Consider the following 27,567-nt stretch of genomic DNA (forward strand, 5'->3'; position numbering starts at 1 on the left):
GGGTTTCTGCCATCCGCCCTGAAAAGAAGGAAGGAAGCAACGGCCACAGGAAGGCAGGAAACTCTAGCCTTCTATGGGGAGTGGGTGGAGGGGAGGTGCTTCCTTGGCTCGATTCCGAAGAAGGCGGCTTGACGAGAGCGGCGGCTAAGAGGAGGCGAGTTCAAGCGCAGGGTGGAGCAGCGAGGCAAGATGAACTCCGCGCCTCAGCTGCAGCTCCGGCTCAATAGCAAGACCGGCTCTGACGCGTCTGCGCGGCGCTTTTCCACGCTCTTGCCCGAGTCGCTACAGGTAAGGACTCGCAGGACCTTTCTTTCTCGTCACTTCATCCTAATATCTTTTTCGGCCCGCCAGGATCGAGTTCAGTCAGGCTTGTCTCTCAGGTCCTTCGGGGAGACTTTGCCACGTGCATTAGGGGGGGGGGGGTCTTGGTCCTGCTGTGCTCGGGGCTTAACGCTTTCCTTTCTAGCCCCAATGGACTTTACTAACAAATCCGAGCGCTCATGCTTTAAGGCGAAGGTGGAGAATGAGCCGCAGCCAAGTTATGCTCGGGCTTCGTGAGGCTCCCAAGACCCACCTCCGAAGCCGTGCGGGGAAAGAAGGGACTCAGTGTCTGCACTGCAGACCGTGTGCTCGGCAAGCCCCCCTCTGCTCTTTTTTTCGGCAGGGAAACATGTTCAGTCTCTAACAGAGGAACAGCAGCATCGAGTATTTCCTTTTAAGGAGGATAAAACAGGAGTGCAGCAGCACCTTGCAGGCTAACACAACGTATTCCGGCAAAAGAGACTATAACTCAAAGCTCGCTTAGGCTGCGGTGAGCTTTGTGAGTTTGCAGGATACCCCCTGGACTCCAGCTCACACATTTTTGTCTTAGCTCAGCACATAATATATGCAGTAGCTCACAACTTTAATGTCAGTAGCTCACAAAGTAGAATTTTTGTTCACAAGGCTCTGCAGCTTAGAGGGAACATTGCTCCTGCTGTATTGTTTTGCTGCGGCAGATTTAACGGGGCTACCCAGCTGGCGCGATCACCTTGGAAGGGGAAGGACAGAAAAACCTTTTAGGGACCACAGTAAGTTCCTTTCCTGGTACTGTGGTGGTGTTTAGTTTGGTAGTGTCCCCACCCCTATCCTGTCTGTTTTCCTCTAGATAAGTCAAGAGCTCCCATTGTTAACAAAGAAAGACAGAAATTGTTGTTTTAAATTCGCTTGCCTAAGTGCTAATTTGTCCTGTAAGCAAGAGAGAGTTCCTAAAACTTTGTTTTGTCATGACCTATATAGATGAATTACATTTCAGACCTAAGAATTGTTGGGAGAGGCTGAGGGGTAATTATATCAGGATTCAAGGTACAGTTTGTACAGTATGAATCTTCAAGAGCCAGTTTGGTGTAGTGGTTAAGTGTGCAGACTCTTATGTGGGAAAACTGGGTTTGATTCCCCACTCTTCCACTTGCACCTTCTGGAATGGCCTTGGGTCAGCCATAGCTCTGGCAGAGGTTGTCCTTGAAAGGGCAGCTGCTGTGAGAGCCCTCTCAGCCCCACCCACCTCACAGGGTGTCTGTTGTGGGAGAGGAAGATAAAGGAGATTGTGAGCCACTCTGAGATTTGGAGTGGAGGGCGGGATATAAATACAATATCTTCTTCTTCAACATATTCAGCATTAAAAATAGAGTGATGACTGTTGTATGTCTAAGAACTATAGCAACATTATGAACAGAGTTCAAACATGTTCTTTTATCAAAAGTAAACAGATTTGCATCTCTGACAATGATACCTTGTGTAATTTATAATAGCTACTTGACATTTTGTAAATTTGAACTAACTAGAGCTAACTGCAGCAGATAAGGAGAGCCAGTAGCCACACCCTGAGTAACACCTGTGTCCTCAAGGCTGAAATTGTGACATGATCCTTGGCAGCTTTCAAGGCAAATAGGACACAAAATAATTTAAGGAATCTAGTAGGAAGGTGGCTTTTCAAAATTACAAAGTTATCTTTTTTAGAAAGTCTAATGCAATTTGAGTTTTTCTCAGGGGAACATGGGTAAGGGTTTTTTTTAAATTAAAATATCTCTTTTAATGCACTAGAAGCTGCATAAATTTGATTTTATGCTGAATATTAAATGTGCTTAGCAGTGCTACTAGACTACTAAACTTGTGGTGGTAACTACTTTGTTCAAGCATCTAAATGTGTCCTGACTGAGAGTGCTGTCTCTTCTCTCTACATATGGCAAGAGACTCCTAATAGCTTTCTATTGTGCATCAGATCAAAAACTGGAAGCTGCTCAATTGGAGTCCTGCATTCAGCTATTGATGTTCATGCCTGCAATGAAAGTGAGGTTTATATATGATACCTGTGTGCAGAACAATAGGTGAAGTATCTAAGAATCTTTTGTTTCTGCATAAAGTAAGTTTGCTGCATGAGAACTGGCTACTTTTCCGTTTTAATTTGTGGGAAAGTGATGTAACTTGAAAAGTAACACTGTATGCAGATGAAATACATTTTAATACTCTTCTGAATGTAGTTTTGCTAATTTGCATCCTGTTTGAAATGTAGACACAGAAGTGTGGAATATAAATTTTGTAGATAAATATGACGCAGTAGTGACTTTTCCTTACAATTTTGAATTCCCATTGGCTAATCCATGGACTGGCTGGGCTTCCTGATTAGTAAAATTTTTAGACCTTTTTTGATCTGAAAACTTCTGTCTCATTTTTTATAGAATTGTGGAGTTTCATTTCTGTACAAAGCTGCATGCTTTTGGTATCATTTAGAAACATGGGCTAAAAATACCAAACCCTTGCAAAATGATAGAGAAGTTTCAAATGTCTTAAAAGGAGAACTTGTGCACATACATTTTGTTGTACTGAATTAACACTGTGCCCTGCATTTATCGTGTGCTAATCAGGGTTTCTGACCACATGGCTTTATGCTTCTTTTTTATGACTTTTTCCTTGGGCTTGCTCTTCCTCATCCAATGAAATGTTCTCTCTCAAACAATTTTATATTTTCTCCCTTTCTGTACCTTTCCCCCTACTTTCAGATCCTTCCCCCAAATCTACATTTTCTCTATAGGCTTAGGTTTATGTTTTAAAGCTTGATTACAGTTGGGAATAGGGATTAAAGTACCTACATCCCCCTTGCCCATTAGATTTATTGAAAATTTGAGGGCAGAATACTGTTAAGGAACTCTATACACTAATGGTAAGAGTATAACAATAAGGATTATACGTACTAAATATCAAGCGGGACTGTGTACTAGGTATGTGTAACAGTCATCTTTAAAAAAAAAAAAACCAAGAGGGTACCTGTCCCTTGTTAATAACACCATACAAGTTTTCCTGAAGCATTAACTTTATCATACAAATGATCTGAAAATGTACCATATTTGTGCAATATTAATATTAAATATAATCACAATAACCTGGCAGAAAATGCCCTGCACTTTTAACAGAGGGTTAATGAGATGTTTACCAGGTGACAATATTTATCTCCCACTGCCCATATCTATGCATTAAGCTTCTAGGAAACAGGTAGGATATTTTTTCTCCAGGCCGTTGGCAACCCTAACTGCAACAAAAATTTTTTTAAAGGAGTTATGTTTTTCTTTACTGAAATTTGAATGTTTCCAAGAGTGGGCATTTGGACCTTGCTGAATCTCCTTCGTATTATTGCAGTCCCTCTGTACCCCAGTTTTAAATGACACCCTTATAACAAACTTCTTGGTGCCTGAGGGGACACCAAGTACCTGGGCGAAGCCAAAAGTCCTGTTTGTTAGCCTAAGCCTGGTGAGTGGTTGGGAATGAGCAGCTCGAAGTATTTGCTGGGCACCATGCCTTATTTTCTAGGCTGTTCTGAAAAGAATATCTGTTTAATGGGAGTAGGAGGGGTTCGTGGTTCTTAAAGAGCAGTATGAGTTACCTTTTGGATTCTGTGCTGCTCCAAACAGGTCTTTTAAATAAGACTATAGATAACAGATTTCAAGTCCACCAAGAACAAAAGACAGTATTGTGTAATAGCACAAAGGCCTTTTCTGTTTGGGGCTGCTCTTGGCTGATTTGTCCTTTTAAAATTCTCTTCTCTTCCTTTTTAATTTGTAAGAAGTAATTATCCTGCCATCGCAAGTGGGCCTGCTAAGCTTCCGTTTCTTTAATAAGGAAGTGTAAGCAGAAGCCTGTGATTATTATAAGCACCATTCTGCTCAATGGCATTTGTGTTAGAGGGCCACAGAACCCTGCAGGTGTGAATGGAGGTTGCACTGGTATAATGCTTATAGGGTTGGTGAGAAATAGTGCTAAGTAATTTATTATTAACCCAAAAGGCCACCCAACTTTTCATAATGAGCAAATATATTTTCCAAACACTACCTCTTAAAGTAACCAGATTTTCTAGCCCTATTACAAGATTTCTGCTTTCTAGAGCGAGTCTGCTGTGGACTAGCAGAGTTCACAGACTTCAACACAGAGCAGCCATAGTTTTCTGTGTGTGAAAATTCAGCCTTTATTCTTGAAGCATGGAATCTTGCAGGAAATGTCTCATTGTACGTGATCCTTTTATCTACCATTGGCATATTGACCCGAACAATAGGTCTTTTGTCTTTACTGTTAGTAGTCACAATTCTTACAGAAAACTTTCACCAGCCCCTCTCTTCCTCAAGGGGAAGAAGAAACATGAATACAGATCAGAGCCAGGTGGATGGCTGTGTTAGTTGAAGAACAAAATTCACAAAAATGTATACCCAAAAAATGTTGTTTGTGTCTAATCACTACTGGACTCTAATCTTGCCACCCTGGCATGTGCACGAGTTGAACATGCAAATTCATTTTGTACTTATGCAGGGTTCTTTTAGGGATGCTTATGTTTATCTGAATGTCTTAATACATGCATGTGAACAGGCGTTAACCAGGCAAAGCTGAAAGTTAGAGTTGTCCAATACAAAATGGCCATTTTTGTAGATGGTGTTCTTCTGAAACTCTCCAGTTATGTTGTGCACAGGGAGGGATCATCAGTTATGTTGTGCACAGGGAGGGATTTTTCCACCCATCATTGAGTGGGGAGAATCACCATGCATAACTGCTTGTTGCCTTCAGCCCATATTACAGAGGGAGATTAGAAGGAAACCTAGCCAAAGAAGCTCCAACTCCAGAGACCAGTATGCAGAAATGGAGCTCCCCTTCCTTCTCCTTGGAGTAATACTGGATAAAATCTATTCTTCCTGGAATATAAATTTTGTGAAATAAAAATAATCAGGGCTTTTTTTGTAGAAAAAGCCCAGCAGGAACTTTTTGGATATTAGGCCACACACCCTGATGTCACCACTGTTTCACATAGGGGTTTTTTTTGTATAAAAAGCCCAGCAGGACTCATTTGCATATTAGGCCACACCCTCTGGTGCCAAGCCAGCTGGAACTGCGTTCCTGTGTGTTCCTGATCAAAAAAAGCCCTGAAAATAATAAATAAGCATACTTGGCTCACCAATGTGGGAGCTGCTTTTCCTTGCTGCAGTTCTTTGTGATTTGAGGTATGTATGTGAATATCACAAACCATCTAAGCAAAACCAATCACATGGATATTTCCTACATGACTGACAACTTCCTGCCAGAGTAGAATACTCTACAGGGAAATGAATTCCATATGCTTTGGTATGTAGGGGTGAATAAAGCTGACATTCTTCTCATGTTGAGGTGTGAGGAAATAAAAGGTGTGTCTTGCATCATAGCAGCAAGTTTCCCATGATGTCTTCCCATGTTATTCTACCACTGTATGTGTCCAGGATGAATGATGTGGTGTTCCTTACTGAAATCAAACCATGTCATTGGATCACATCTTTGGCTTCCAGTTTCCAGTGTTGCAAAAGCATCTTGGAAAGAAGCTATGGGGAAGTGAATCCTATCATATGTTGATACCAATGATGACTGAATTGCACCTATCCCATTGCTCTCTAATGCAGCACAATATGAACAGAGAATTCTCCAGGTCTCACCTAACCCATACTTGAAGTGGGTGGTCATAGGCCAGCCCAGCTACTGTCAATGTATGCTGCTGTCAATTCCCAATCCATAACTGTGGAATATTTGCCAATTTTTAGGGCTACTTGAAGGATAATTGGAATGATGTGTATGAACTCTTTCAAGCGCTTACACTAACAATTATAATTCTCCATAAATGTGCTGCTCTTCATTTCTTTTAGCCAGGGCTTTTTTTGTAGAAAAAGCCCAGCAGGAACTCATTTGCATATTAGGCCATGCCCCCTGACATCACCATTGTTTCATACAGGGCTTGTTTTGTAGAAAAAGCCCAGCAAGAACTCATTTGCATGTTAGGCCACACCTGCTCAAAAAATCGATTTTTGCTGAATTTCTGATTATGGCTAATAATATTTCCATAGCTAGTAACCTTTTACATACAGATGTTTAATCAAGCCTTTTTAAATGTGATCTACTCATGAATCTGCATCAGAAGCCTTGCTGATGTCCTATGATTGCCAACTGTAAAGGCTGTCCTTCAGTGACTTGGTTGGCCAATCCGAGCTGCTAGACTGCTTTCTGAAGAATATAGTGGTCCCTGAGAATACTCCTACAATTGTGTTAATATATTCCCAGTTGTGTCCCCACCTTTACCTGGAGCTCCTCACTAAAATTGTTGTCCCTTTCAGCTTGGTAGCAGCTGAAGGTATTCCTACATCCAGGGGTCGTTTTGCAGAAAAATAGGTGGTGGAGCTCATCCAGGGATTGTTTTGCAGCTGCACTACTATTCAATGGACAAGGAGGTGGAACTCTAAGAAAGGTTCAGGAGCTGTGTTCCTGTGAGCTCTCACTGAATCTGAGGCCTGCCTACATCTGTTTGAAACAAGACACCTCCCCTTAAACACCTTTGTTTGAATAAACTATCCTAGCCATATAAACTTATTATAGCCTTGAAAATTACTGTAGTTATGAGAGCTAACCCATTAGGCTTTGGTTATCCCAACTAGGCTTTCTTTCTTTCTTAAGAAAACTTTTACCTTTACTTGCACATTTACAGTATTTCTGCTGAGATGCGTTACAATAAAGATAACAAGCCAGGTATATATAGGATCATCTAGACTAGTCTGTTTCTTCCTTTTTTAGATATCTTCATCTTTGGTATTTTCTGCTGTACCTACTACATGCAGGTGCTAATTCCAAATCTTCACTACAGTGAAGGGCTCCCCAGCCACCAGGCCACGGTCTGGGACCGGTCCATGGCCTGGTAGTAACTGGGCTGCAGAGTGAGGCAGAGTCCTGGGTGGGTGAAAGAGGCAGTGCGTCCTTGCTCCAAGGCAGACTCAGAGCAAGGCAGAGCAACCTCTTTCATCCGCCCTGGTCCCAGGCTGGCAGAAGGGGCAGCACTGCTGTGACCTTAGCTTACCCCTCATTTATAGACCCCGGCCAATGAGCGGATCAGTGGGGGTCTTTAAATGGGAGGGGGAGGCAGATTGGCCTTCAGCCACCTGGCCACCTAGCAGGAAGAAGGCAGAACCAGCCCCAGTGTCTCCCCATTTAAAGATCCCCAGGGGGGGGAAGGTACAGGGCATGGGTGGGGGCAGCATGGGGTGGCAAAACCCCCAGCTCCACCCCCACACACACACCAGTCCATGGAAGAATTGTCTTCTATGAAACCAGTCCCTGGTGCCAAAAAGGTTGGGAGCCACTGAGTTAGCCTCTCTCTTCCAATAGGATGATAATGTCTAGTAAACCATTGCTCCTTCCCTTACATAGCTAAAATAGTGGCTTATTTTTACTAACGTTTAGTGTAGTTTTTAAAAAGTTAATAACTTTATAATAATGCTATCAGGGACTAATATTTTTCAAAACTGAAGAGATGGTCTCCAGACAAGAATATCTTTGACTGTTAGTACCCCTACCCTGTCATACAGGTTTATAATGCATATACAGTGGTGAGATCCTTTAAGCTTCCTTGTGTAGTTTCTTTTCAAAACCAGTTTCCATGGCTTAGTTCAAAGCTGTGTTTCCACTGTAAACAAATACCAGGCTTTAATTAAGTGGCTGGTTGTTAATGCTATTTTCATAGTGTGCTTTTCATTCTGAAAATGATTTAAAAATCATTTTAAGCTGCTTGATGTTCTAACTGTTTATGCTCTGACTGGGTTTTAAATGCTGCCTAATAATAAAAATCATTTATGGTGTGTTATGTTTTATTTTGTAAGTTACTTCAGGCAGCTCCTTGGAGAAAGGGCAGAATAAAAATGTACAAAATAAATAACCAGTATCTTACAACCGCATATACTTCTGAAAAATGTGTGATAGGTGGATATGTTAAAAGAGCCGTCTCTATTACATTAGGCCAAGCATGATGAGCAGAGCACCCTTTTGGAAAGTTAACATAAAATTGTAACAGACTATGAGAGTCAGTAGATATTTGTGAATCCCGGAAGAATAGAGCTGAGCATAGAGACCAGACACTTATTTGTCCAAAGGAAAATGTCACCTGTCAAAAGGTAGCAAAGAAATAATTAATACTACCATTACATTTAACTAAGAAGGGTTGCAGTTTAGACATAAGAAATAACATTATGGAGGTGATCCAGCAGGTACATTCCTTTATTAATCAATCTAAACACATGATGGTTTTCATCTTCCAAACTTGTCCTGTTTCTGCAACACTACAAACTATTATGGATACAAAGTTTGTGCATAAATTAAGCATAAGGTACTGAAATAAAGAAGCCTGCTTTAAGGCTTGTATCATTTCCTTGTTAATTTTCTTTAAGTGAACCATGTAAACCATCTTAATAAAATAACTGTCTGCATAGACCACTGTTATGATGTAAGGCAATGACTTTTCTGAATTTCCTTCATTTGAGGTTTTTAAGCAAAGGCTAGATAGCCATCTGAAAGCAATGCTGATTCTGTAAATTAGGCAGATCATGAAAAGGAGGACAGGAAATGATGATGCTTAGTTCTTGTGGCCCTTTTTTACTGATTGATTGAAATACAGGAGTTGGTGCAACAACGGTGGACTGAGATGATTATAGGATTTTTTCTTGAGGGAAATATAAGCAGTGGGGAAGCAGGCTTAGGCACTACCTGCCCAGGTGCCCCTTGACCAGGCACCACCCTCAGATGGATGACAGGTCCCTGAGCAATTCAGTCTGGGAGATGGGGGCCAACTGGGAGTACCAGCCACCCCTACAGGACCAGTGGAACATGTTCCACCACCACCCAAAGCCCCACCAGCACCAGTTCCCATGGCTCCCCCCACCCTGCAAGACTCATCTGGAACCAGAAGCTTGGAGATGAAGTTTGATGAATATCCAGGCACCCTGGACTACTTTCTCATTCAGGCCTGGAGTTTCATGTGAGAATGGGAGTATCTCTTCCTGTCAGAAGCTGGTAAGGTGAATTTTCTGGGATTGAAGCTGCCACAAATTGGTACATGACCCTCTATGAGGCAAGCACCTGCAACTGCACACAGCTGGCAGATTCCTACAAGTTCTTTGGCTGCAATTTGAAGACCCACTCCAAGAGATGAGAGTCTGTACACAAGAACTCGGCAGAGTTCTGATCCCATGCTACCAAAGTTTCTGGGTGGAATGAGCAGATGAAAGTGGACCAATACCAGAAGGATTGAATGCCAGTTTGCTAGACTGGGCCCTGATGCAAGACAACCCTGACACCCTGCTAGGGTGGATCCAGCTGGTGTGCAAGACAGAGAACTGACAGCAAATTGTGGCATTCCAATGGCAACAAGTGGGTCATGATGGTAGAGACTCAGTCTGGGGACAAAGCAAACGGAAAGAAACCCCCAAACACTTCCAAACATGAATGGAAAATAAAGCAAAGACTGTGTTTCAAATGTGGGTGAGGAAATCACTGCAGACTGCCCCTCCAGACCTTGAGTCTCCCTTATGACCCAGAAGAAAGAAGATGGGGAGAAACAGCTAAAGAATGGATGCCTCAATGGAGCACCTCACAAAGGGAAAGAGGTAGTGACTGTTGCCAAGTATGCCAAATTAGAGGACCAGGAGTTGGCCAACGTCTCTTCCTTTGGCGGTAAGAATAGTGATGACCAGCTGATGGGAAATGCCAACAACCTGCTGTGAGAGGCGCAGAACAGCAGGACTGTGGAATTTCAGTGTCACTGAGTGTGAGAACAAATGGAAGTTTGTATATCCTCATCACTTCAGTAAACCCTAGATTAAGGAAATTCATGCGAATAAGAGCTTTGTTAGACTTAGGATGTACCAAAGACCTAATCACGCGCCCCCCCCCCCCCTTAGTGGAAGGGCTGGGGTTAGGTAAGGTACTCCTAGATAATCCTGTCCAGTTTGAACAGGTGGATGGTACCCTGATGTGGGGGCGAACAGTGCACCATGAAACTGAAATAGTCCCTATGCATCTGGGGGCACCATTGGGAGGAATGGCCATTTGTTATAGCCCATCTGCCAGTTTCCCAGTAGTGCTGGGGATGACATGGCTGAAATGCCATGACCCATATGTACAGTGGAACGTTCGGTCTGTATGTTTCCTGATCAAACGTCAAACACACATTTGGGACATGGAGTGGGGCCCTAGCACTCTCCTGGATTCTGAACACCTTCTCCTCACCCGAGAGGAAGTGAAAGGGATCCCTGAAGAGTACAGAGGCCTAAAATGAGTCTTTGAGGAGAGCTACCCCTTCATTGCCCCAGGAGAGCCTTTGCCTAAAGCCAAACAATATTCCATGAGTAGAAATGAAAGAACTGAATTGTGGACATTTATGGATACGAACCTATCCTGAGGGCTCGCCTATCCGGCAAAATCTTTCCATGCAGCCCCAGTACTGTTTAGAAAAAAGAAAGATGGGGGATTGAGATTGTATACTGACTAATGCAGCATTAATGCGGTCTCTATGTCGAACACTTACCTAAAAGACCTACTAGGAGTAGTTGCAGAAAGTTGGCTTTTCACAAAATTGAGCTTAAGAGACACTTACTACTGTGTGCACATTCAAGAGGGGAATGAGTGGAAAACAGCATTCACCACCCCACTGGGCCAGTTTGAGTACTTAATGGTGCTGTTTGGGCTACAGTGGACCCCTGGGGTTTTTATGAACTTAATAAATGATGTGATAAGATTTTTTGTACAAGGGGTTAGTAGTGTAGCTTGATTATGTTTTAATTCTCAAGCTAAGGTGTCCCATGTGAAATTGATGAGGGAGGTCATTGCGACTTTGTATCAGAACAAATTGTTTGCAAAATTGTCCAAATGTCAATTCCACAAAACTGAGCTAGATTTCTTGGGATATTAAGTGTTGTAACGGGCTGGGAATGGACCCTGCCAAAATAAAGGCAGTGTTGGAATGGGACCCTTCCCGCAAGATAATCAGTTGCAATCATTTCCGGGGTTTGCAACTTTCTATAGATGCTTCATAAAAAACTTTGCACAAGTGGCACTACCATTAAAGGGTTTGTTAAAAATGGAGAGGAAGGGCCCAGAGCATAAAAAATGGAGGGCAAGACTAAGCTGGACTGCAGAGTGCCAAACTGCCTTTGAGCACTTAAAAATGCTGTTTACCTTTGAACCTGTGTTACAACACCCCTGATGAGAACAAACAATTCGTGGTCCAATGCGATGTGAGTGATGTGGCTAAGGGTGGGGTGGGGGCTGAGCCTTCAAAAAAGGGGAGGATGATCACTTTCACCCCTGTGCTTTGGTGTTGAAAAAATTTGATGAGACTGAGAAAAGCTGCTACCATTTGGCTAGTTCTAAAAACTTGGCACCAATGGCTGGAAGGTGCCAAGGTGCCATTTGAAATCCAAACTGATCATAAGATCCTGGAAGTGCTCAAAACCATGTGCAAATTAGGCACCAAAAGGTTGAGTTTTTCTCAATGTTCAAATTCATCCTTAAGCACCTCTCGGGGGGGGGGGGGGACGACAATTTTTTGGCTGATGTCTTGTTCCGCCTCCCACAAGAGGGAGGAAATTATTGACACTATGTTTACACAAGCACAATTGGGTGGGACAGTAACCACACGGAGCCAATCCTGGAAAGCCACAAATGCGCCCCTTGACCCACCTATTATAGAAAAAATCAAAACAGCTGGAGAAAGAGGAAGGGGAAGAATTTAAAACAGACTTTGAGAGCAAGGCTGATGGGTATCTGTATAAAGATGACAGGCTGTATATTCTGGAAGCACTCCAAAAGGACATTTTTAAACATTGTCATGACAATCCACTTGGTGGACATTGTGGATATGTAAAAAACATTACACTTCGTACACAGACAATTTTGGTGGCCAGGTATAATGAAAGACATTTCACAATATGTGGCAACTTGCCCCATTTGCCTCATGGCAAAGAAGAGAGGGGGATGAGCTCCCTGTCAACTCCAGCCTTTAGAGACAGCTACTAGATCTTAGGCAGTGATTTCTATGGACTTCATCACTGATCTACCACCTAGCAAAGGGAAAATAGTAATCTTAGAACAGATGTGCTTGGCAAATGTGCTTATATAGAAATAAGGGACGTATAACCTCTCTATATAACCTGAAGACTTCTGCACATGTCTAAAAGTTGTTTGTTACACTATTAAAAGTTAACACTGATGCCTTACTAATGGAGTTTTGCTACTGAAGTCCCTTTTATTGAAATAAAGTTTTGTTTGCTCCTGGAATCTCACTGCTTGTGTTCATCATTGGGAGTTGGCACACCAGCCTAAGAGTCCATTTGGCTGACAGGACTATAGAATTTGCAAGTTTTTTTCCTAGTTGTAGATCACAATATTTACATGTTGCCCATTCAAGGCAGATAAAATCAAAGTCAGAAACATAAAACTATGCTTTGACAGATGTGGCAAGCAGAGTGGTGTCATTTTTTTTTGTAGTCTTAGCTGTATTATTTGATCAGCCCTATCATCAGATACCTCTAATGTGTCTCTAAGGTGGTACATACTGATCTCTATTCTAGCTCTTGAATAACTGAGAATCCAAGCCAAAGCCTCTGTTCCTTCCAAACTCATGAGTAAACATTTCAGTGTTGTAATATAATCAGTTCTTATATCACTACATCTTGCTTCTTTTATTTCATTTATTCTCCAAGACTTCTTTACAGGGTTTCATAGAAGTTAAGAGACTTTGATTAACTCTGGGTTTTTTTCTTTTGGTATTTTTGTGTTTTATATGCACATGTGTGAGTGTTTGTGCTCCTGGAAGTCATAGTGACCTCTGGTGACTGACCCTCCCACTGGGAGCATGGAGAATATTCAGGGAGGTGGCTGAGTAAATCTTGCCCCCGCCTCCTGGTATTCCAAGGAGGTTTCCCATCCAAGTACTTGCCAAAATCAACCCTGCGTAGCTGCAGAGATCTGATGAGATTTGGCTTGCCTGGGCTATCCTGGTCAGGGCTGCTCTGGTTTTCTTGACCTCCATAGTCATACTGTGTAGGAATGAAGACTCTCGACACGTGTATTGAGGAAGTGAGGAAAGCTTGCTCTCTGCAAGTCCTGGTTTTATTTATACATCTCAGGCAGTTAATGAAACAGGAAGCAAGCATGAGGTTATGTCTTCATAGCCCCCAAGATTCGATACAGCCAGCAATTTATCAAGAATACATATGTCAGTAAAAGGAAGCGAGAATATGAGTGTAAGATGTCTGTGCCCTTTTAGCCTTTCAGACACAATGTGGGCGGCTCAGGCTGATATGCCAAATGTGTGATCCACCCACATTTCTGTCTTCAGGCTTTGTTGGGTCTGGGGGCTCAAGCGCGTGAGCCCCACAGTACTGCTTTCGGCTGTATGTTAGGGCACACATACATGACCATATCAAAATGTACCAAAGCCCTGATCTTTGTTATATTTGTAAACATGTGTCCATTTCTTATGAAATTCCTATGACTTTCTAGATAACAATTGTCATCAGTGAGGCATTCAAAGAGTAGGCTGGGAGAGGGCATTCAAAGAGTAGGCTGGGAGAGGAGCCAAGAGATATTAGGGGAGCATGATTGTGACAAGCATAATTGAACTCCAAAGGGAGTTCTGGCCATCACATTTAAAGGGACTGCATACCTTTTAAATGCCTTCCCAACTTGGAAATAATGAAGGATAGGGACATCTTCTTTGGGGGCTCATAGAGTTGGACCCTGCAGTCCAATCTTTTTGAAACATGGAGGGTGCTTTGTGAAGAGGCGTCGACTGCTATGCTGCAAATTTGGTGCTTCTACCTCAAAAAACATCCCCCCGCCAAAGCCCCAGATACCCGCCAATCAATTCTCCATTCCCTATGGGAATCAGTCTCCATAGGGAATAATGAGGGTCCAGCAGACATTCCCCCCCCCACACCACTTTCTGATGACCCTGAAGTGGGGGGAGGGCTTCCAAACCGGGGGATCACCTGCCCCCACCTGGGGATTGGCAACCCTAATGCATATTGATTCAACTTCACACAACCTAATGCGTATGGTGGGTACTGTGTTTGTGCCATTTGCATCTGGGGTTATTTGAAAACTTCCTTGTGCCTCAAATTATGTCATGAAAATTATCATTCTGTGATGCGGACTGTTAGCAGAGCTGGGGAAATAAATCAGTTGCAGAGCAGCATTCCGTGAGGTTTACTGCCAGAGCTGTAACAAGGGCAAGGCAACCTCGGGTGCACAAAGCTAAAGGCACAAAAATTTGTATCATGACTAAGATAAATGTTACATTATTATTACTCTTGGTATTTATGAATCTACCTTTTAACCAAAATAAATGAAAGTATAGGGGGTGCAATTTAAGTGTCTCCTCAGGTGCAAAATTAGCTAGTTATGGCTTTGCTTACTGCAACAACAGTTCAGCAGGAAGTACCAACTCACTCTAGGATCCTCTAGTGGCAGAGAGACCTTTAGAATATATTAGTTGCAAACAGAGAGCAAGAAAACAGAAAACTAGAGGACACAAACACATCATCATACAAAAGAGTCATATGCCTATTGGAATAGAGCAATGTCTTGTGTACAAAGAAGATCTTGCAGGGAGTAGCAGGTTCTAGCCAGACAAGACCAGGACAGCCAAGAGCTCCTGGACAAGGATTCCATCTGGGCCTTGATCCAAACCAAATAGAACAAAATGAATACTTGGTTTGCTGTTACCATGAATCTATAATAATAAAAAAGTTGGCCTCTCTGTCCATGCTTGCTTGTTTGTTTACTTTATTTATATCCCACCTTTCTCCCCAGTGGGATCCCAAAGCGGCTTACAGCATTTTCCTCTCCTGCAATAAAGAATAAAAGTATACAATATACACAAATAGAACCCATTGCAACCAAAATACAGACACATTTTGGCCAAACCAGCCTTTTTTGTGGTCAATGCAAAATAGGGTTTCAGCATCAATTGAGAATGATAAACACAACCACTGAAATATAGAAGCACAATGTCCCCAAATATTATATAAACATTTTACACACTTTTAAATCTATAACATATAGTAACAATATTTATTTAACCATTATTCACATCCATACAATAACAGAACACAATCCCATGAGAAATCTTCACTTCCTCTTCATGAAGAAAGTGAAAAGAGTGACAGTCCCTTCTCTCTTATTCTTTGTGTTAGAGCTTTTAGCATCCACTCTTTCTTGCTCCCATGGTGAACTTTTTCAAGCAATGAAATGGTCCGTTTGATTGCTTGAAAAAGCTCACTGTGGGAGCAAGATGCTAAAAGCTCCAACATGGAGAATAAGAGAGAAGGGACTGTCACTCTTTTTCAAGAAGAGGAAATGTGTAAAATGTTTATATAATATTTGGTGACTCATTGTACGCTTATATTTCAGTGTATTTGTATTTATCAGTTTCTTCAGTGGTCAAGCAATATTTCTACATATAGGCTCGATTATACACTATAGAAAGATAAAGGTGCAAGCACCAGTCGTTTTCGACTTCGGAGTGATGTTGCTTTCACAACGTTTTCACGGCAGACTTTTTATGGAGTGGTTTGCCATTGCCTTCCCCAGTCATCTACACTTTCCACACACACACACCCCCCCCAGCAAGCTGGGTACTCGTTTTACCGACCTTGGAAGGGTGGAAGGCTGAGTCAACCTTGAGCTAGCTACCTGAACCAGCTTCCACTGGGATCGAACTCAGGTCGTGAGCAGAGGGCTCTGACTGCAGTACTGCAGCTATACCACTCTGTGACATGGGGCTCTTACTATACACTATAATATAAAGACAATTAGTTAATCAACGTAGGGCCAAAAAAGGAGTTTTATAGTTACAATCAATTGACGCAAGGCTTCTGAATTGGATAGAGTCAGAATCTATATTGCATCCTGAACAAGCAGGATTTAAGAGGGGTTCTTCAGCTCTTGATCATTGTCTTGTACTGTATCAAATATTCTCAGACAAATAATATTCTCTCCCAGGAGGCAATTTCTAAGCAGCATTTATGGATCTTTTTGATTCCGTCCTAAGATGCTGTCTTTAGGCTAAGCTTGCTAAACATCAACAGATAAAAGGCTTCTCTGGCTAATTTTTAAATTGTATGAAAATCCAACAGCCAAATTTGCTATGGATCAGAGGAGCAGCTGACTGGTCCTATTTCATAAGGTATTAAAGAAAGCTGGCTTCTAGCCCCTCTACTTTTTAACCCTTATGAAATGAAATGATTATTTCAGAAATTAGCACTTCACACACCTATATTGGCTGACTATGAAACCTGTTTTGCTTTATGCAAACTTATATGAACATATGAAGCTGCCTTATACTGAATCAGACCTTTGGTCCATCAAAGTCAGTATTGTCTTCTCAGACTGGCAGCGGCTCTCCAGGGTCTCAAGCTGAGGTTTATTCACACCTATTTGCCTGGACCCTTTTTTGGAGATGCCAGGGATTGAACCTGGGACCTTCTGCTTCCCAAGCAGAGGTTCTACCACTGAGCAACCGTCCCTCCCTAGACGACACAGTGCTACTAGCTAGATCAGACGTTGGTCTTCATTAGGGTTGCCAGGTCCTTTGGACCAGCCAGTAGAGGATTGGGGTGAACTTGCAAGGAGCAGGGAGGGGAGAAGCCAGAAATAAATGCAGTGTCACTTCTGGGTGACATAGGCTCATCACATTTATTTACAGCTTCTTGCCTTTTGGGGGGGAGGGTAATTCCCCACCACTACCAGCTAGCTGGCTGGCAATGGAGAGGAGTGCCCAAAACTGAGGGAACCTTGCCCCCACCGGAGGATCTGGCATCCCTAGGCTTCGTAAGGCATTAAATTCATTTATTGATTATTGTATAGAGGAGGGAATATCTGTCCCTGTGCAAGCACCAGTCGTTTCTGACATTGCTTTCACAATGTTTTCACGGCAGACTTTACGGGGTGGTTTGCCATTGCCTTCCCCAGTCATCTACACTTTCCCCCCAGCAAGCTGGGTACTCATTTTATCAATCTCAGAAGGATGGAAGGCTGAGTTAACCTTGAGCCAGCTACCTGAAAATCCAGCTTCCACTGGGGATTGAACTCAGGATGTGAGCAGAGTTTAGGACTGCAGTATTGCAGCTTTAACACTCTGTGCCACGGGGCTATCTGTAAATTATGGTAAATCTAAAATAATGGGTTTTTTTCAAAAAGGCCTTGTTCTAGACAGAGACTTGGACTAAAAAGGGGGGAATAGAACAGGTGGCTCATTTTAAATTTCTGGAGTTATGTTCAGCCATAATCTCACCTAGGAAGACCATTTTTAAAAAATTTAAAAGGAGGCCAGTAGGTACCTGCAGCCATTAAGTCTTTTAATGCTAAAATAATTTCTCAGGTTTTGTTTGGAGGAGGCATTTGAATAAATGCCAGTACAGTAATCTGGGCAAGGCGTATTATATCTGTAGAACTAAGATGATTGGCTAAAGCCCCATTTTCAGAACACTTCTGCAACAATGACTGTAGATCACCTTTTGTTATTATGTGATCAATGGAATGTCCCCAGGGCTCTTTGAATTACCCCTATTATGACCAAATACCAACTTCTGGTTTAGTCCTGTGTGGTATCTCTATTGTTAGCAAATTTTGATGCAGAAATAACTTGATCTGTTGCAAAATATTTGACAATAGTGATCTCCTTAAAATACTACTTTAAAAAGTATTATCCTGATGACTTTATGAGAAATTGTATAGGTCCACTGTTATATTTTATCCAGTGCATTTGAGACATCTCTGAGACACATGTATTTTATTCTGTATTTTGCCTTTTGCCTGTTCTGTCATGTTGTGAGCATTAGCCCACTCTTCCACCTTTAAAATGGACTGTGTTCACTCTGACCCTTTTTCCAGACTCCCTGGACCCCCTTTTTATGTTACCATTTATGGACTGAGTTAACTCTGGCCTAGTGTCAGAGATGTAGAACTCTTATTGTTATGAACTTATATTATGTGAATACAGGCAAGCTGCTTCTATGGACATGATAAGCAGTAATGACAAATACCCACTTGCCTACTTTCTATAGGCAGTGGATCCCGTGTGATTCCAAGCATTTAGCAACTGTGCCAGCTTCAATATGGACATTTTACTCTGTGGGGCCGAGCAACAAACATTACAGCTTGACTAAGAGGCCTCCCTGCTTGTTCCAGCCAGTGCTGTATCTATGCATTCCTCCTGCACAGAAGGATTTCAGATCAGGCTTCCCCAAGGAGCTGCCAAGGTATGCAGAATGGCACTGCACTTCTGTCCAAGGAAGACAGCATCTAAGATCAGCTCTTAACCAGAAGCCATGCTGGAAGGAATCCTGACTCCATCTTGTTGCTCATGAGGACAGAGCTAAGAAAACACCCCAGGTGTGCCAATGCAGATTAGGGTTGCCAAGTCCAATTCAAGAAATATCTGGGGACTTTGGGGGAGGAGCCAGGAGACATCGGGGCGGAGCCAAGAACAAGGGTGTGACAAGCATAATTGAACTCCAAGGGAGTTCTGGCCATCACATTTAAAGGAACCGCACACCTTTTTAAATGTCTTCCTTCCATAGGAAATAATGAAGGATAGGGGCACCTTCTTTTGGGGCTCATAGAATGGGACCCCCTGGTCCAATCGTTTTGAAACTTGGGAGATACTTTGGGGAGAGTCACTAGATACTATACGGAAAATTTGGTGCCTCTACATAAAAAAAACAGCTCCCCCAGAGCCCCCGAAACCTCCAGATCAATTCCCCATTATACCCTATGAGAATCAATCTCCACATAGAGAATAATGCTCAGCAGACGTGAGAGGATGCAAGGACTACAAGTCCCAGCATGCACGTCGCGAAGGGAGGCTAGACTGGAGAGAATAGCAGGCCGGCGGTGGGTGGGTCTGGAGGAAGGGAGAAGCTTGAAGCCAGGCAGGGAAAGAGACACGACGCCGTTCCACCCCCACCCCCGCTATCAGATTTTTAGGGAGCGGGGGATTAGGCTGCTAATTCAGGGGTCCCCCGGCAGGGCGGGGGGGTGGGTTGGGAAGCCTAATGCAGATGCAAATGTGAAGAGCCAGTAGTTGGACAATAGAGCTTGCTACAACGCCCACACATAACAAGAAGCTAGTTCCTGCCAGCCATTGAAGAGATTGCTGGACACAAGGACGATGTCTAGAAAGATCACCGGCCAGGATGTAATCTTGTAATGCAGATATTCCCCATTGTGTTCGCTCTAGTGTTACAATGAGATAGCAATCTGGCTCTAAATTGACCAACTTTTTTTCTTTGTTTAGGGTTGTTTTTCAATAGGTAAACCCATCAGTACTTGCTAATCCTTTCAAGCTACTGGGAGCCCCTCTCCCTGTCTGCCCCTTTTGGTGGCATCAGCAGTCACATGTTCTGACATCACTACGGTGTCACAGGTCAGCTGGCCTCCTTGTCACAGACCACATGACCTCATCCCCTGAGGTAATATAAGGACAAGCACATGGCAGTTCAGTGTGACTTGTCTTACCCTGCCGCAGACTTGCACCCCCAAACTCTTTTTGGGCCACTCTCCACCTTTTTGTCTTCTGCTTCAAGGATCCATGGGAACAGGTCGTATCACCCCTCCATTCTGCAATATTCTTAAATGTCCCTATGTCAAGCGTCGATATTTCTCAATAAGCAGTCTTTTGTTTTAAATCAAAGCTGTTATATTTTAGAAACTCAGAAGCTATACCAAGGACACAAGCCTTAGGAATAATGATGTATACAGAGTTACACAGTTGCTATATAGGATATCTTCAAAGGTTACATTACAGATGCATACTTGAGTCACGGGTTGCTAAACACTATCTCTTTTATTACTAAAGAATTTAGGTTACTAAAAACACCTCCCATTCTCACACTTCTCTAGCAGAAGATAAGAGTTGTCTGTGTGAACCTGTGGGAGAGGCGACTTGAAAGTGGTACCAGCCAGGCTGTAGCATAAACATCCTTGGGCCAGATGGATTTATTACTTGCCCCATGTTTGTAAATAAGGGGGGAGCAGTAAAAAGCAGGAGATCTGCTCTTTGTCTGAGAACCCATTATGTCAGAGAAATAAGCGTGCTTGATATACTGCCCCCCCTAAGCCCCTCTCTGGGGTTTTGAAGGATATTTAGTATAAAATTGTTTAATCAGCACTGGCGCTCTCACATTTGAGCTAATTACCCATTCATTGTGTGCTGTTTCATCTAATTAAAAAAATACAATACACCCCGCTTCAGTTTAGCATCTAAGATTTCTTTTACTTCATGGTGATTCTGATCCCCCACTGGTAAAGGCTTGGGAGCTTGGGGTCGGAGGTGCCAAGATGTGGCTCCAGGATCCCTCTGAAGTAAACTGCAATGAAAGATGGGATGTATCTTACTAAACAGTTTGGGTAATTCAAGTTCTACAGTCACTTTATTGATTACTCGTTTAATACGGAACGGTCCCAAAAACTTGTATGCCAGTTTTTTAGAAGTTTGTGGTAGAGGCAAGTTCTTGGTAGAGAAGAACACTGTATTACCCTTTTAAAAATCCCAAGCAGGAGAATGGTGCTTATCGTAATGTTTTTTATAGTTTTCTTTAGCCAATTTCAGATTTTCTTGGATGTTGTTGCAAGCCTTCCCCAACTTTCCCCACCATTGCTGAAAAGTTGAGGGTATTGCAGGCATTGTCTCCTCTCCCGGTAATAGCAGAAAAGGTTTCCCTTCATACCCATTCACTATCAAAAAGGGGGAAGACTTGGTGGAGCTGCGTATGCTGTTATTATATCCATATTCAGCAATTCTGCCCAGTTCGATTGCTGATCGTTTACAAAGCATCTTAAGTATTGCTCCAGCAGCGCGTTTACCCGTTCCATCTGACCATGGGGGTGATATGCAGAACTCAAGCCCTGCTCAATCCCATTTAGTTTACAAAACTCCCGCCAGAAGTTGGCAACGAATTGAACTCCTTGGTCACTAATTAGCTTATCCGGGAATGAGTGTAGTTTCACCACGTGTTGGAAGAATAGTTGGGCTAATCTTTTAGCCATGGGTATTTGAGAGGAGGGAATGAAGTGAGCTTGTTTAGAGAAAGTGTCCAAGTACTACAAGAATTACGGTCTTTCCCTGAGAAGGGGGAAGTTCTACAATAAAATCCAATGAGACTATCGACCACGGTCTGGAGGCTGTTTCCAGTGGCTGTAATAACCCTGGGGGCTTCCCCCCCCCTTCTCTTAGCCATTAAACATATTGGACAAGAAGCCACATAATTAGAGATGTCTTTTTTCATAAAAGGCCACCAAAATTGCCTATTCACTAGATGCAGTTTTTACATACCTGAAGTGCCCCAATAACTTGTTGTCATGACACATTTGGATCACCTCTTTACGGAGGCTCTCTGGCACATAGAGTTTACTGTCTTTGTACCAGAATCCTCCCTCCCCTTTCTTTACCCCTTCGGGTATCGCATCTGCTTCCTTTTCCACTTCAGCAATCAGTCTTTCACCCCCCCCCTTCTCTTCCAGTTTTCCACGCTTTGCTTGTGATTGGGTAGTTACCACTCCCCCTGCCTGGCAGGGGGAGATGAGCGAGTCTATCACCTCCTCCCTTTGGCTGTTATGCTGGGGGAGTCTGGATAATGCGTCGGCTAGAAAATTCTTAGATCCCAGGATGTGTTTCAGCTTCAAGTCAAATTTCGCAAAGAACCCCGCCCATCGGATCTGTTTCTCAGTCAATTTTCTGCGACCTGTAAGAGCTTCCAGATTCTTATGATATGTCCATATTTCAAATGGGACCTTCGCTCCTTCTAGCAAGATCACCATGTTTTTAGGGCAAAAGTTACAGCAAACACTTCTTTGTCCCATACCAACCAATTCCTCTGATCTTGAGAGAATTTCTTAGAGATGTAGGTGCATGGCTTTAGGGACCCCTTCTCGTCTGGTTGCATGAGGTTGCGTGAGGATGGCCCCCACAGCGACATCGCTGGCGTCACATTGGACCACAAAGGGTTTTAATTCATTGGGATGAATTAAAATAGGTTCACTGGTAAACAATCTTTTCAACTTGTTAAAGGCTTCCTGACAATTTTCTGTCCAATTTAATTTTGCTCCTGGCCTTTTGGCCTCCGGACCTTCCCCTTTGTTTTAAGAAGGTCTGTCAAGGGGAGCATGGTGTGTGCAAATCCTTGTATAAAATTACGATAAAAGTTTGCGAATCCAATGAAGGATTAGAGCTGTCTACAATGAAGGATTAGAGCTGTCCTTGGGGGTTCTCAATCCAGTACCACTTGTATTTTGGCGGGGTCCATTGCCAAGCCCCTCCCCAATAGTAGCTTAAGTAATCCAATTCGGTCTTATGGAACTCACACTTGCATAATTTGGCATACAGTTGGTTTTCATAGAGAGTTGTTAAGACTTCCCTCACTAATTTCACATGGGAGGGGAGATCTTTCGAATAAATAATTATATCGTCCAGGTACACCACTACCCCTCGGTAAAGATATTTCCGCAGGACTTCATTTATAAAGTTCATGAAAACTCCCCTTGTAGTCCGAATGGCATGACTAAGTACTCAAATTGTCCCATTGCCTGCTTTCCCCGGTGACAAGTTTGTTTGTTTTTGGTGGGGGGGGGGGGTGGCTGCCACACTCCCCTTCAGGCTGGGAAAGCAGTCACCCAGTCATTAAGATGAATGCTGGGGGTGGCCAACTCTTCCACTTCATCATTGTCAAGCTTGTTTTTGTAGATGGGTAAATCCTGGGTGCAGTCTAACAAGCTTACTTGTATGGGTGGGTGTTTGACAAGGTAGAGGTTTGCATAGGTAGATGTTAGTCCATGAGGTAAGTGTTGCACTATGAGTTAGAACTTGGTGAAGTCCAAGAAGCAGATGAAGATAGGTTGATGATTGGCTGGGAAGGAAAGAGGGTTGGGAAATTCCTGGAGATTTGAGGGGTGGAGCCTGGAGAAGGTGGGGTTTGAGGAGGAGTGGTATCTCAGACAGATACAATGCCATAGACTGCACACTCCAAACCAGCCATTTCATCCTGGGGAACAATTGTTGCCAATATCCAGGTGAGGCCTGGAGATCACTCAGAATTACAACTGGTGGGCAGATATCAGTTTCCCTGGAGAAAATGATACACTCTGAGTCATTATACCCTGCTGAGGTCACCACCCTATGACAACTGGTGTGACTTGGCAGTTGGGATTTCAGAGCAGGATCTGCCAGACCTGGCTTCTTGCTGTGGAAACTGACTGGGTGATTTCAGATCAGTCACAGACTTTCATTCTAGCTTGCCTCACAGGGTTGCTGGGCAGTTCAAAAGGGGGTAAGGAGAATGATATAAGCTACTTTGGTCCCCACTGTGGAGAAAGACTGTACTTTCCTAGGTAGAGGCTGCAGAGAGGGGGGAGGAGCTAAAAAGCAATCCACCCCATCTCTTTTGCCCCCCATCCCTTCTTTCTCAGTCTACCCCCCTTGTCTGATAACCTACCCCACATTCCCCAGTTTTTCCATTTTCTTTCCCAAGAGCTGCCTTCTTGAAATACCTTGCCTCCCTCTATCTTTCCCTCTCCTCCCCATCCCCTCCCCCAAATGCCATGACTCACCCACAGCAAATTTCTAGAGTCCATTGTATTTCTCTTCACAAACGGGTATATTACTAGTGAGCAATAATGACAAAAAGAGCTGTGTTTGCTCTAGTAGTTGGGTCTCATGGTGGTTGAAGTTGCCATCCTGTTGCCTGTACAGGGAGCTGACCATTCAATGCTTGCTTTAACAACAATTACATTGCTTACTCAGAGCATGTTTAGTCACCAAAGGAATATCCCAACTGGCTAGAAGTTTGTTGCATGTCTTAAATATGCTTAGAATAAAGTTTATTCGAGGTATGAGCTTTTGTGTGCAAGCACACTTCTTCAAATAAAATGCAATAGAAGAAAATCATTCAAACTTATAAACAGGGCTGAAACACAAATTAGCATATAATATAATATTTTGAGACAAAACAGGAACAACAAGCAAAGTATACAGGGTGAACAGCTTTATGGATCCAATTAAGAGGGAACAATGGTTAAAGCAATAAATACGTCAAAATAGAAGATAAGTGTGTAAGAGACTCTTTTCTAGTTGTGGGAAGTTAATTGAAATTCCCTGTTTTAAGTAGTTATATTGTATGCAGATGAGAAATGTAGTCTTAAGAGGAGACATTCCTCCTTTTCCATGCACATTAAAGAAGACTCTTGATCTTAGAATCTTGGCTACTGGGAGAGAAACTAATTCCAGTTTGGGTAATTCCTGACATAATTTTCTTTTAAAGATTCCCAGATTTTTTTTTTGCACATTTCTTTAAGTTACTAAGTACTTTCCAAATGAAAATAAACTGGTGTTGGAGTGACAGTTAATATAATAGATGATATGACATTGCACTGGCGCTCTCTATAATATGCCTGGTCCTCTAAACAGTTGTGTTTACAAGGCTTCAGCATAAAGTGGCTGTATGAAAAGTCTAGGCCCTGAACTGGAATGTGAACAATGACAGACTAAAAAGGTCTATAAAACAATTAGTTTATTAATGTTTTAAATTGAAGTTCATGGCCAAATTTTCCTTTAATGTTTTAAACAACCTAATAGTGATTATAACTCTAACTCTTGATTGAAAACATGAATGCACGTCTGTTCTCTAAATCTGTATACATTTTGCTTTCATTTACAGGATAACCATCTACTTCTGAGAAATGCAAACTGAAGCCTCCAAAGGTATATGCGTTTTCACATTCTGGAGAAAGTCACTTCGATGCCTGAAGGTTCTTAACACTCTCTGAAATGCTGAGAAGGAAACTTCGCCACTGTCATATCCTACGCTTCAAGTTTCTCCTGGTGTTAGTTTTTACAGCAGGGGCTTTGTCCCTTATCAAAATTCATCAGAAACCAGATTATCTGCATCATGAGAATCTGGAACTCGTAGGTGAATACCCCAACAATAATGTAAACTGTACCAAGATATTGCAAGGTGATCCAGAGGAAATTCAGAAAGTAAAGCTGGAGTTGTTAACTGTGTCTTTTAGGAAAAGCCCTAAGCTAACAGCAAATGATTATATTAACATGACAACTGATTGTGCCTCTTTTATAAAGAGACAGAAATATATTATGAAACCTCTGAGCAAAGAAGAAGCAGAATTTCCACTTGCATACTCAATAGTGGTTTATCACAAAATTAATATGCTAGATAGACTTCTGAGATCTATATATGCACCCCAAAACTATTACTGCATTCATGTGGATAAGAAGTCCCCAGAATCCTTCTTGGCTGCGGTGAAAGGAATTGCTTCATGTTTCAACAATGTCTTCATTGCCAGCCAGCTAGAGAGTGTAGTGTATGCTTCATGGAGCAGAGTGCAAGCTGACCTCAACTGCATGAAGGACCTCTACAGGAGGAGTACAAGCTGGAAGTATTTGATCAACCTTTGTGGTATGGATTTCCCAATCAAGACCAATCAGGAAATAGTAGAAAAGCTAAAAGCTCTCAAGGGTGAAAACAGCTTGGAAACCGAGAAAATGCCTTCATACAAGGAGATACGGTGGAAGAAGCATTATGAAATTGTTGATGGTAAAGTGAAGAATATGGGAATAGACAAACAACACCCACCTATCAGTACACCTATTTTCTCTGGCAGTGCCTACTTTGTTGTAAGTAGGAGGTTTGTTGAATATATATTGGAAAACAGCAAAATCCTTTCTTTTATAGAGTGGGCTAAAGACACTTACAGTCCTGATGAGTACTTGTGGGCTACGATTCAACGAATCCCTGAAGTACCAGGTGCTGTTTCTGCTAGTGACAAATATGATGTGTCTGATATGAATGCCCTTGCCAGATTTGTCAAGTGGCATTACTTTGAGGGGGATGTTTCCAAAGGTGCCCCATATCCACCCTGTAATGGGGTTCATGTCCGTTCTGTGTGTGTCTTTGGAGTTGGAGACTTGAACTGGATGTTGCGAAAACACCACTTTTTTGCCAACAAGTTTGACACTGACATAGATCCTTTTGCAGTCCAGTGCTTGGAAGAATATTTAAGAGACAAAGCTCTGTATCAACGCAGACATTAAGATGTAAAGTTATGCCTGGTTTAAGCCCTCTCCCTCTGAGAAGGAAATCAAAAAGAATATTTTTATTGTCTGTTGATAACAGTAAGGTGTGCCTTTCTTTTCGCTTGGGCTTCCCCCTTTCTCAAAAAACACAGAACTCACAGGGTGGTTACTTAGCTGCTGCTACTGTTTTATGTGCTTCTCCATAACTGTCCCCTAAAGATCCCTATCTGCTTATTCCATTGTAGCAGAACGTAGGCCCAAAACCTCAAGGTTGCAAAGTTAACACTTTGCTAGCTAGCCATTTAGTTTGCTTTTATCATATCTGCTATCCAAATAATGTTGACCCTAATGTTGCCAAGGCATTTGTTTTTGTAATGCAGAATATAGATGCCCAATTGAAAGGTGCAAGAATCGTAAGAGAGAATCCCAGGGAGTGTCTTGAAAGAACTGGTAACACATGAAAAGGGAATTGACATTTCCACATTTCTATTTTGCCTAGTTAAGTTGAGTGTAGAGGCACCCAAATCTTCCTTTTCCTGAGTATTCTAATATTTTAAAAACTGCACCACCAACATAAAGTCTTGTATTTAGTGTACTTAAAAAAACAACAATAACTCAAAACAAACCTTCTGTGTATGGTTTATTGAAGCATAAAGTGTGTATGTATATATTGTCTTCTGAATCAAGGTTTGCAGCTGACACAAGAAGTAGTCAGTCAAATAAAAATTTCTCAGGGAACTATTCTGTTAATACAAACAATTCATTATATATTGCATTATGTCATCGGTATGTTGCTTTATATCCTTTTCAGAAGTTTTTCTCCATTAACTGGAGTGAGATTCTACCTTAGCAATATTGATTCTTCTGTCAGAAACTCATAGCCGTAAAGTAAACCATTCCTTTTAGCTGTTAGTGGGTTAAATGCTAATAAAATATTCAAAATTTTAAATAATATAAAACCTCTTGTCATATAACTGATAGTTGATATGTTTTAGACAACTTTTCTTCCCAGTTCTATCTGAGGGTAAGCCAGGCTATCTTTGTTGCCTGTATAGACTGTGTATTTCAAAATGTGTACTCCTTCCTGACCATAATAAAAACATCCCAAAGATATTTCACATTCA

General features: G+C 42.3%; 1 protein-coding gene across 2 annotated transcripts; it reads left to right on the forward strand.

The window, feature by feature from the left end:
* On the forward strand, nt 1-27,567 carry GCNT1 (glucosaminyl (N-acetyl) transferase 1). 2 transcript variants are annotated; one of them, XM_060237479.1, is made up of 2 exons: nt 1-288; nt 25,071-27,567. In XM_060237479.1, the coding sequence occupies exon 2, from the start codon at nt 25,181-25,183 to the stop codon at nt 26,459-26,461; it is 1,281 nt and encodes a 426-aa protein (XP_060093462.1). In that variant the 5' UTR covers nt 1-288; nt 25,071-25,180; the 3' UTR covers nt 26,462-27,567. The 2 variants fall into 2 exon arrangements, with proteins under 2 accessions (XP_060093462.1, XP_060093463.1); XM_060237480.1 differs by lacking the exon at nt 1-288 and adding an exon at nt 2,261-2,401.

Source organism: Heteronotia binoei, chromosome 4 (assembly GCF_032191835.1).
Source record: "Heteronotia binoei isolate CCM8104 ecotype False Entrance Well chromosome 4, APGP_CSIRO_Hbin_v1, whole genome shotgun sequence".
Classification (NCBI taxonomy): domain Eukaryota; kingdom Metazoa; phylum Chordata; class Lepidosauria; order Squamata; family Gekkonidae; genus Heteronotia; species Heteronotia binoei.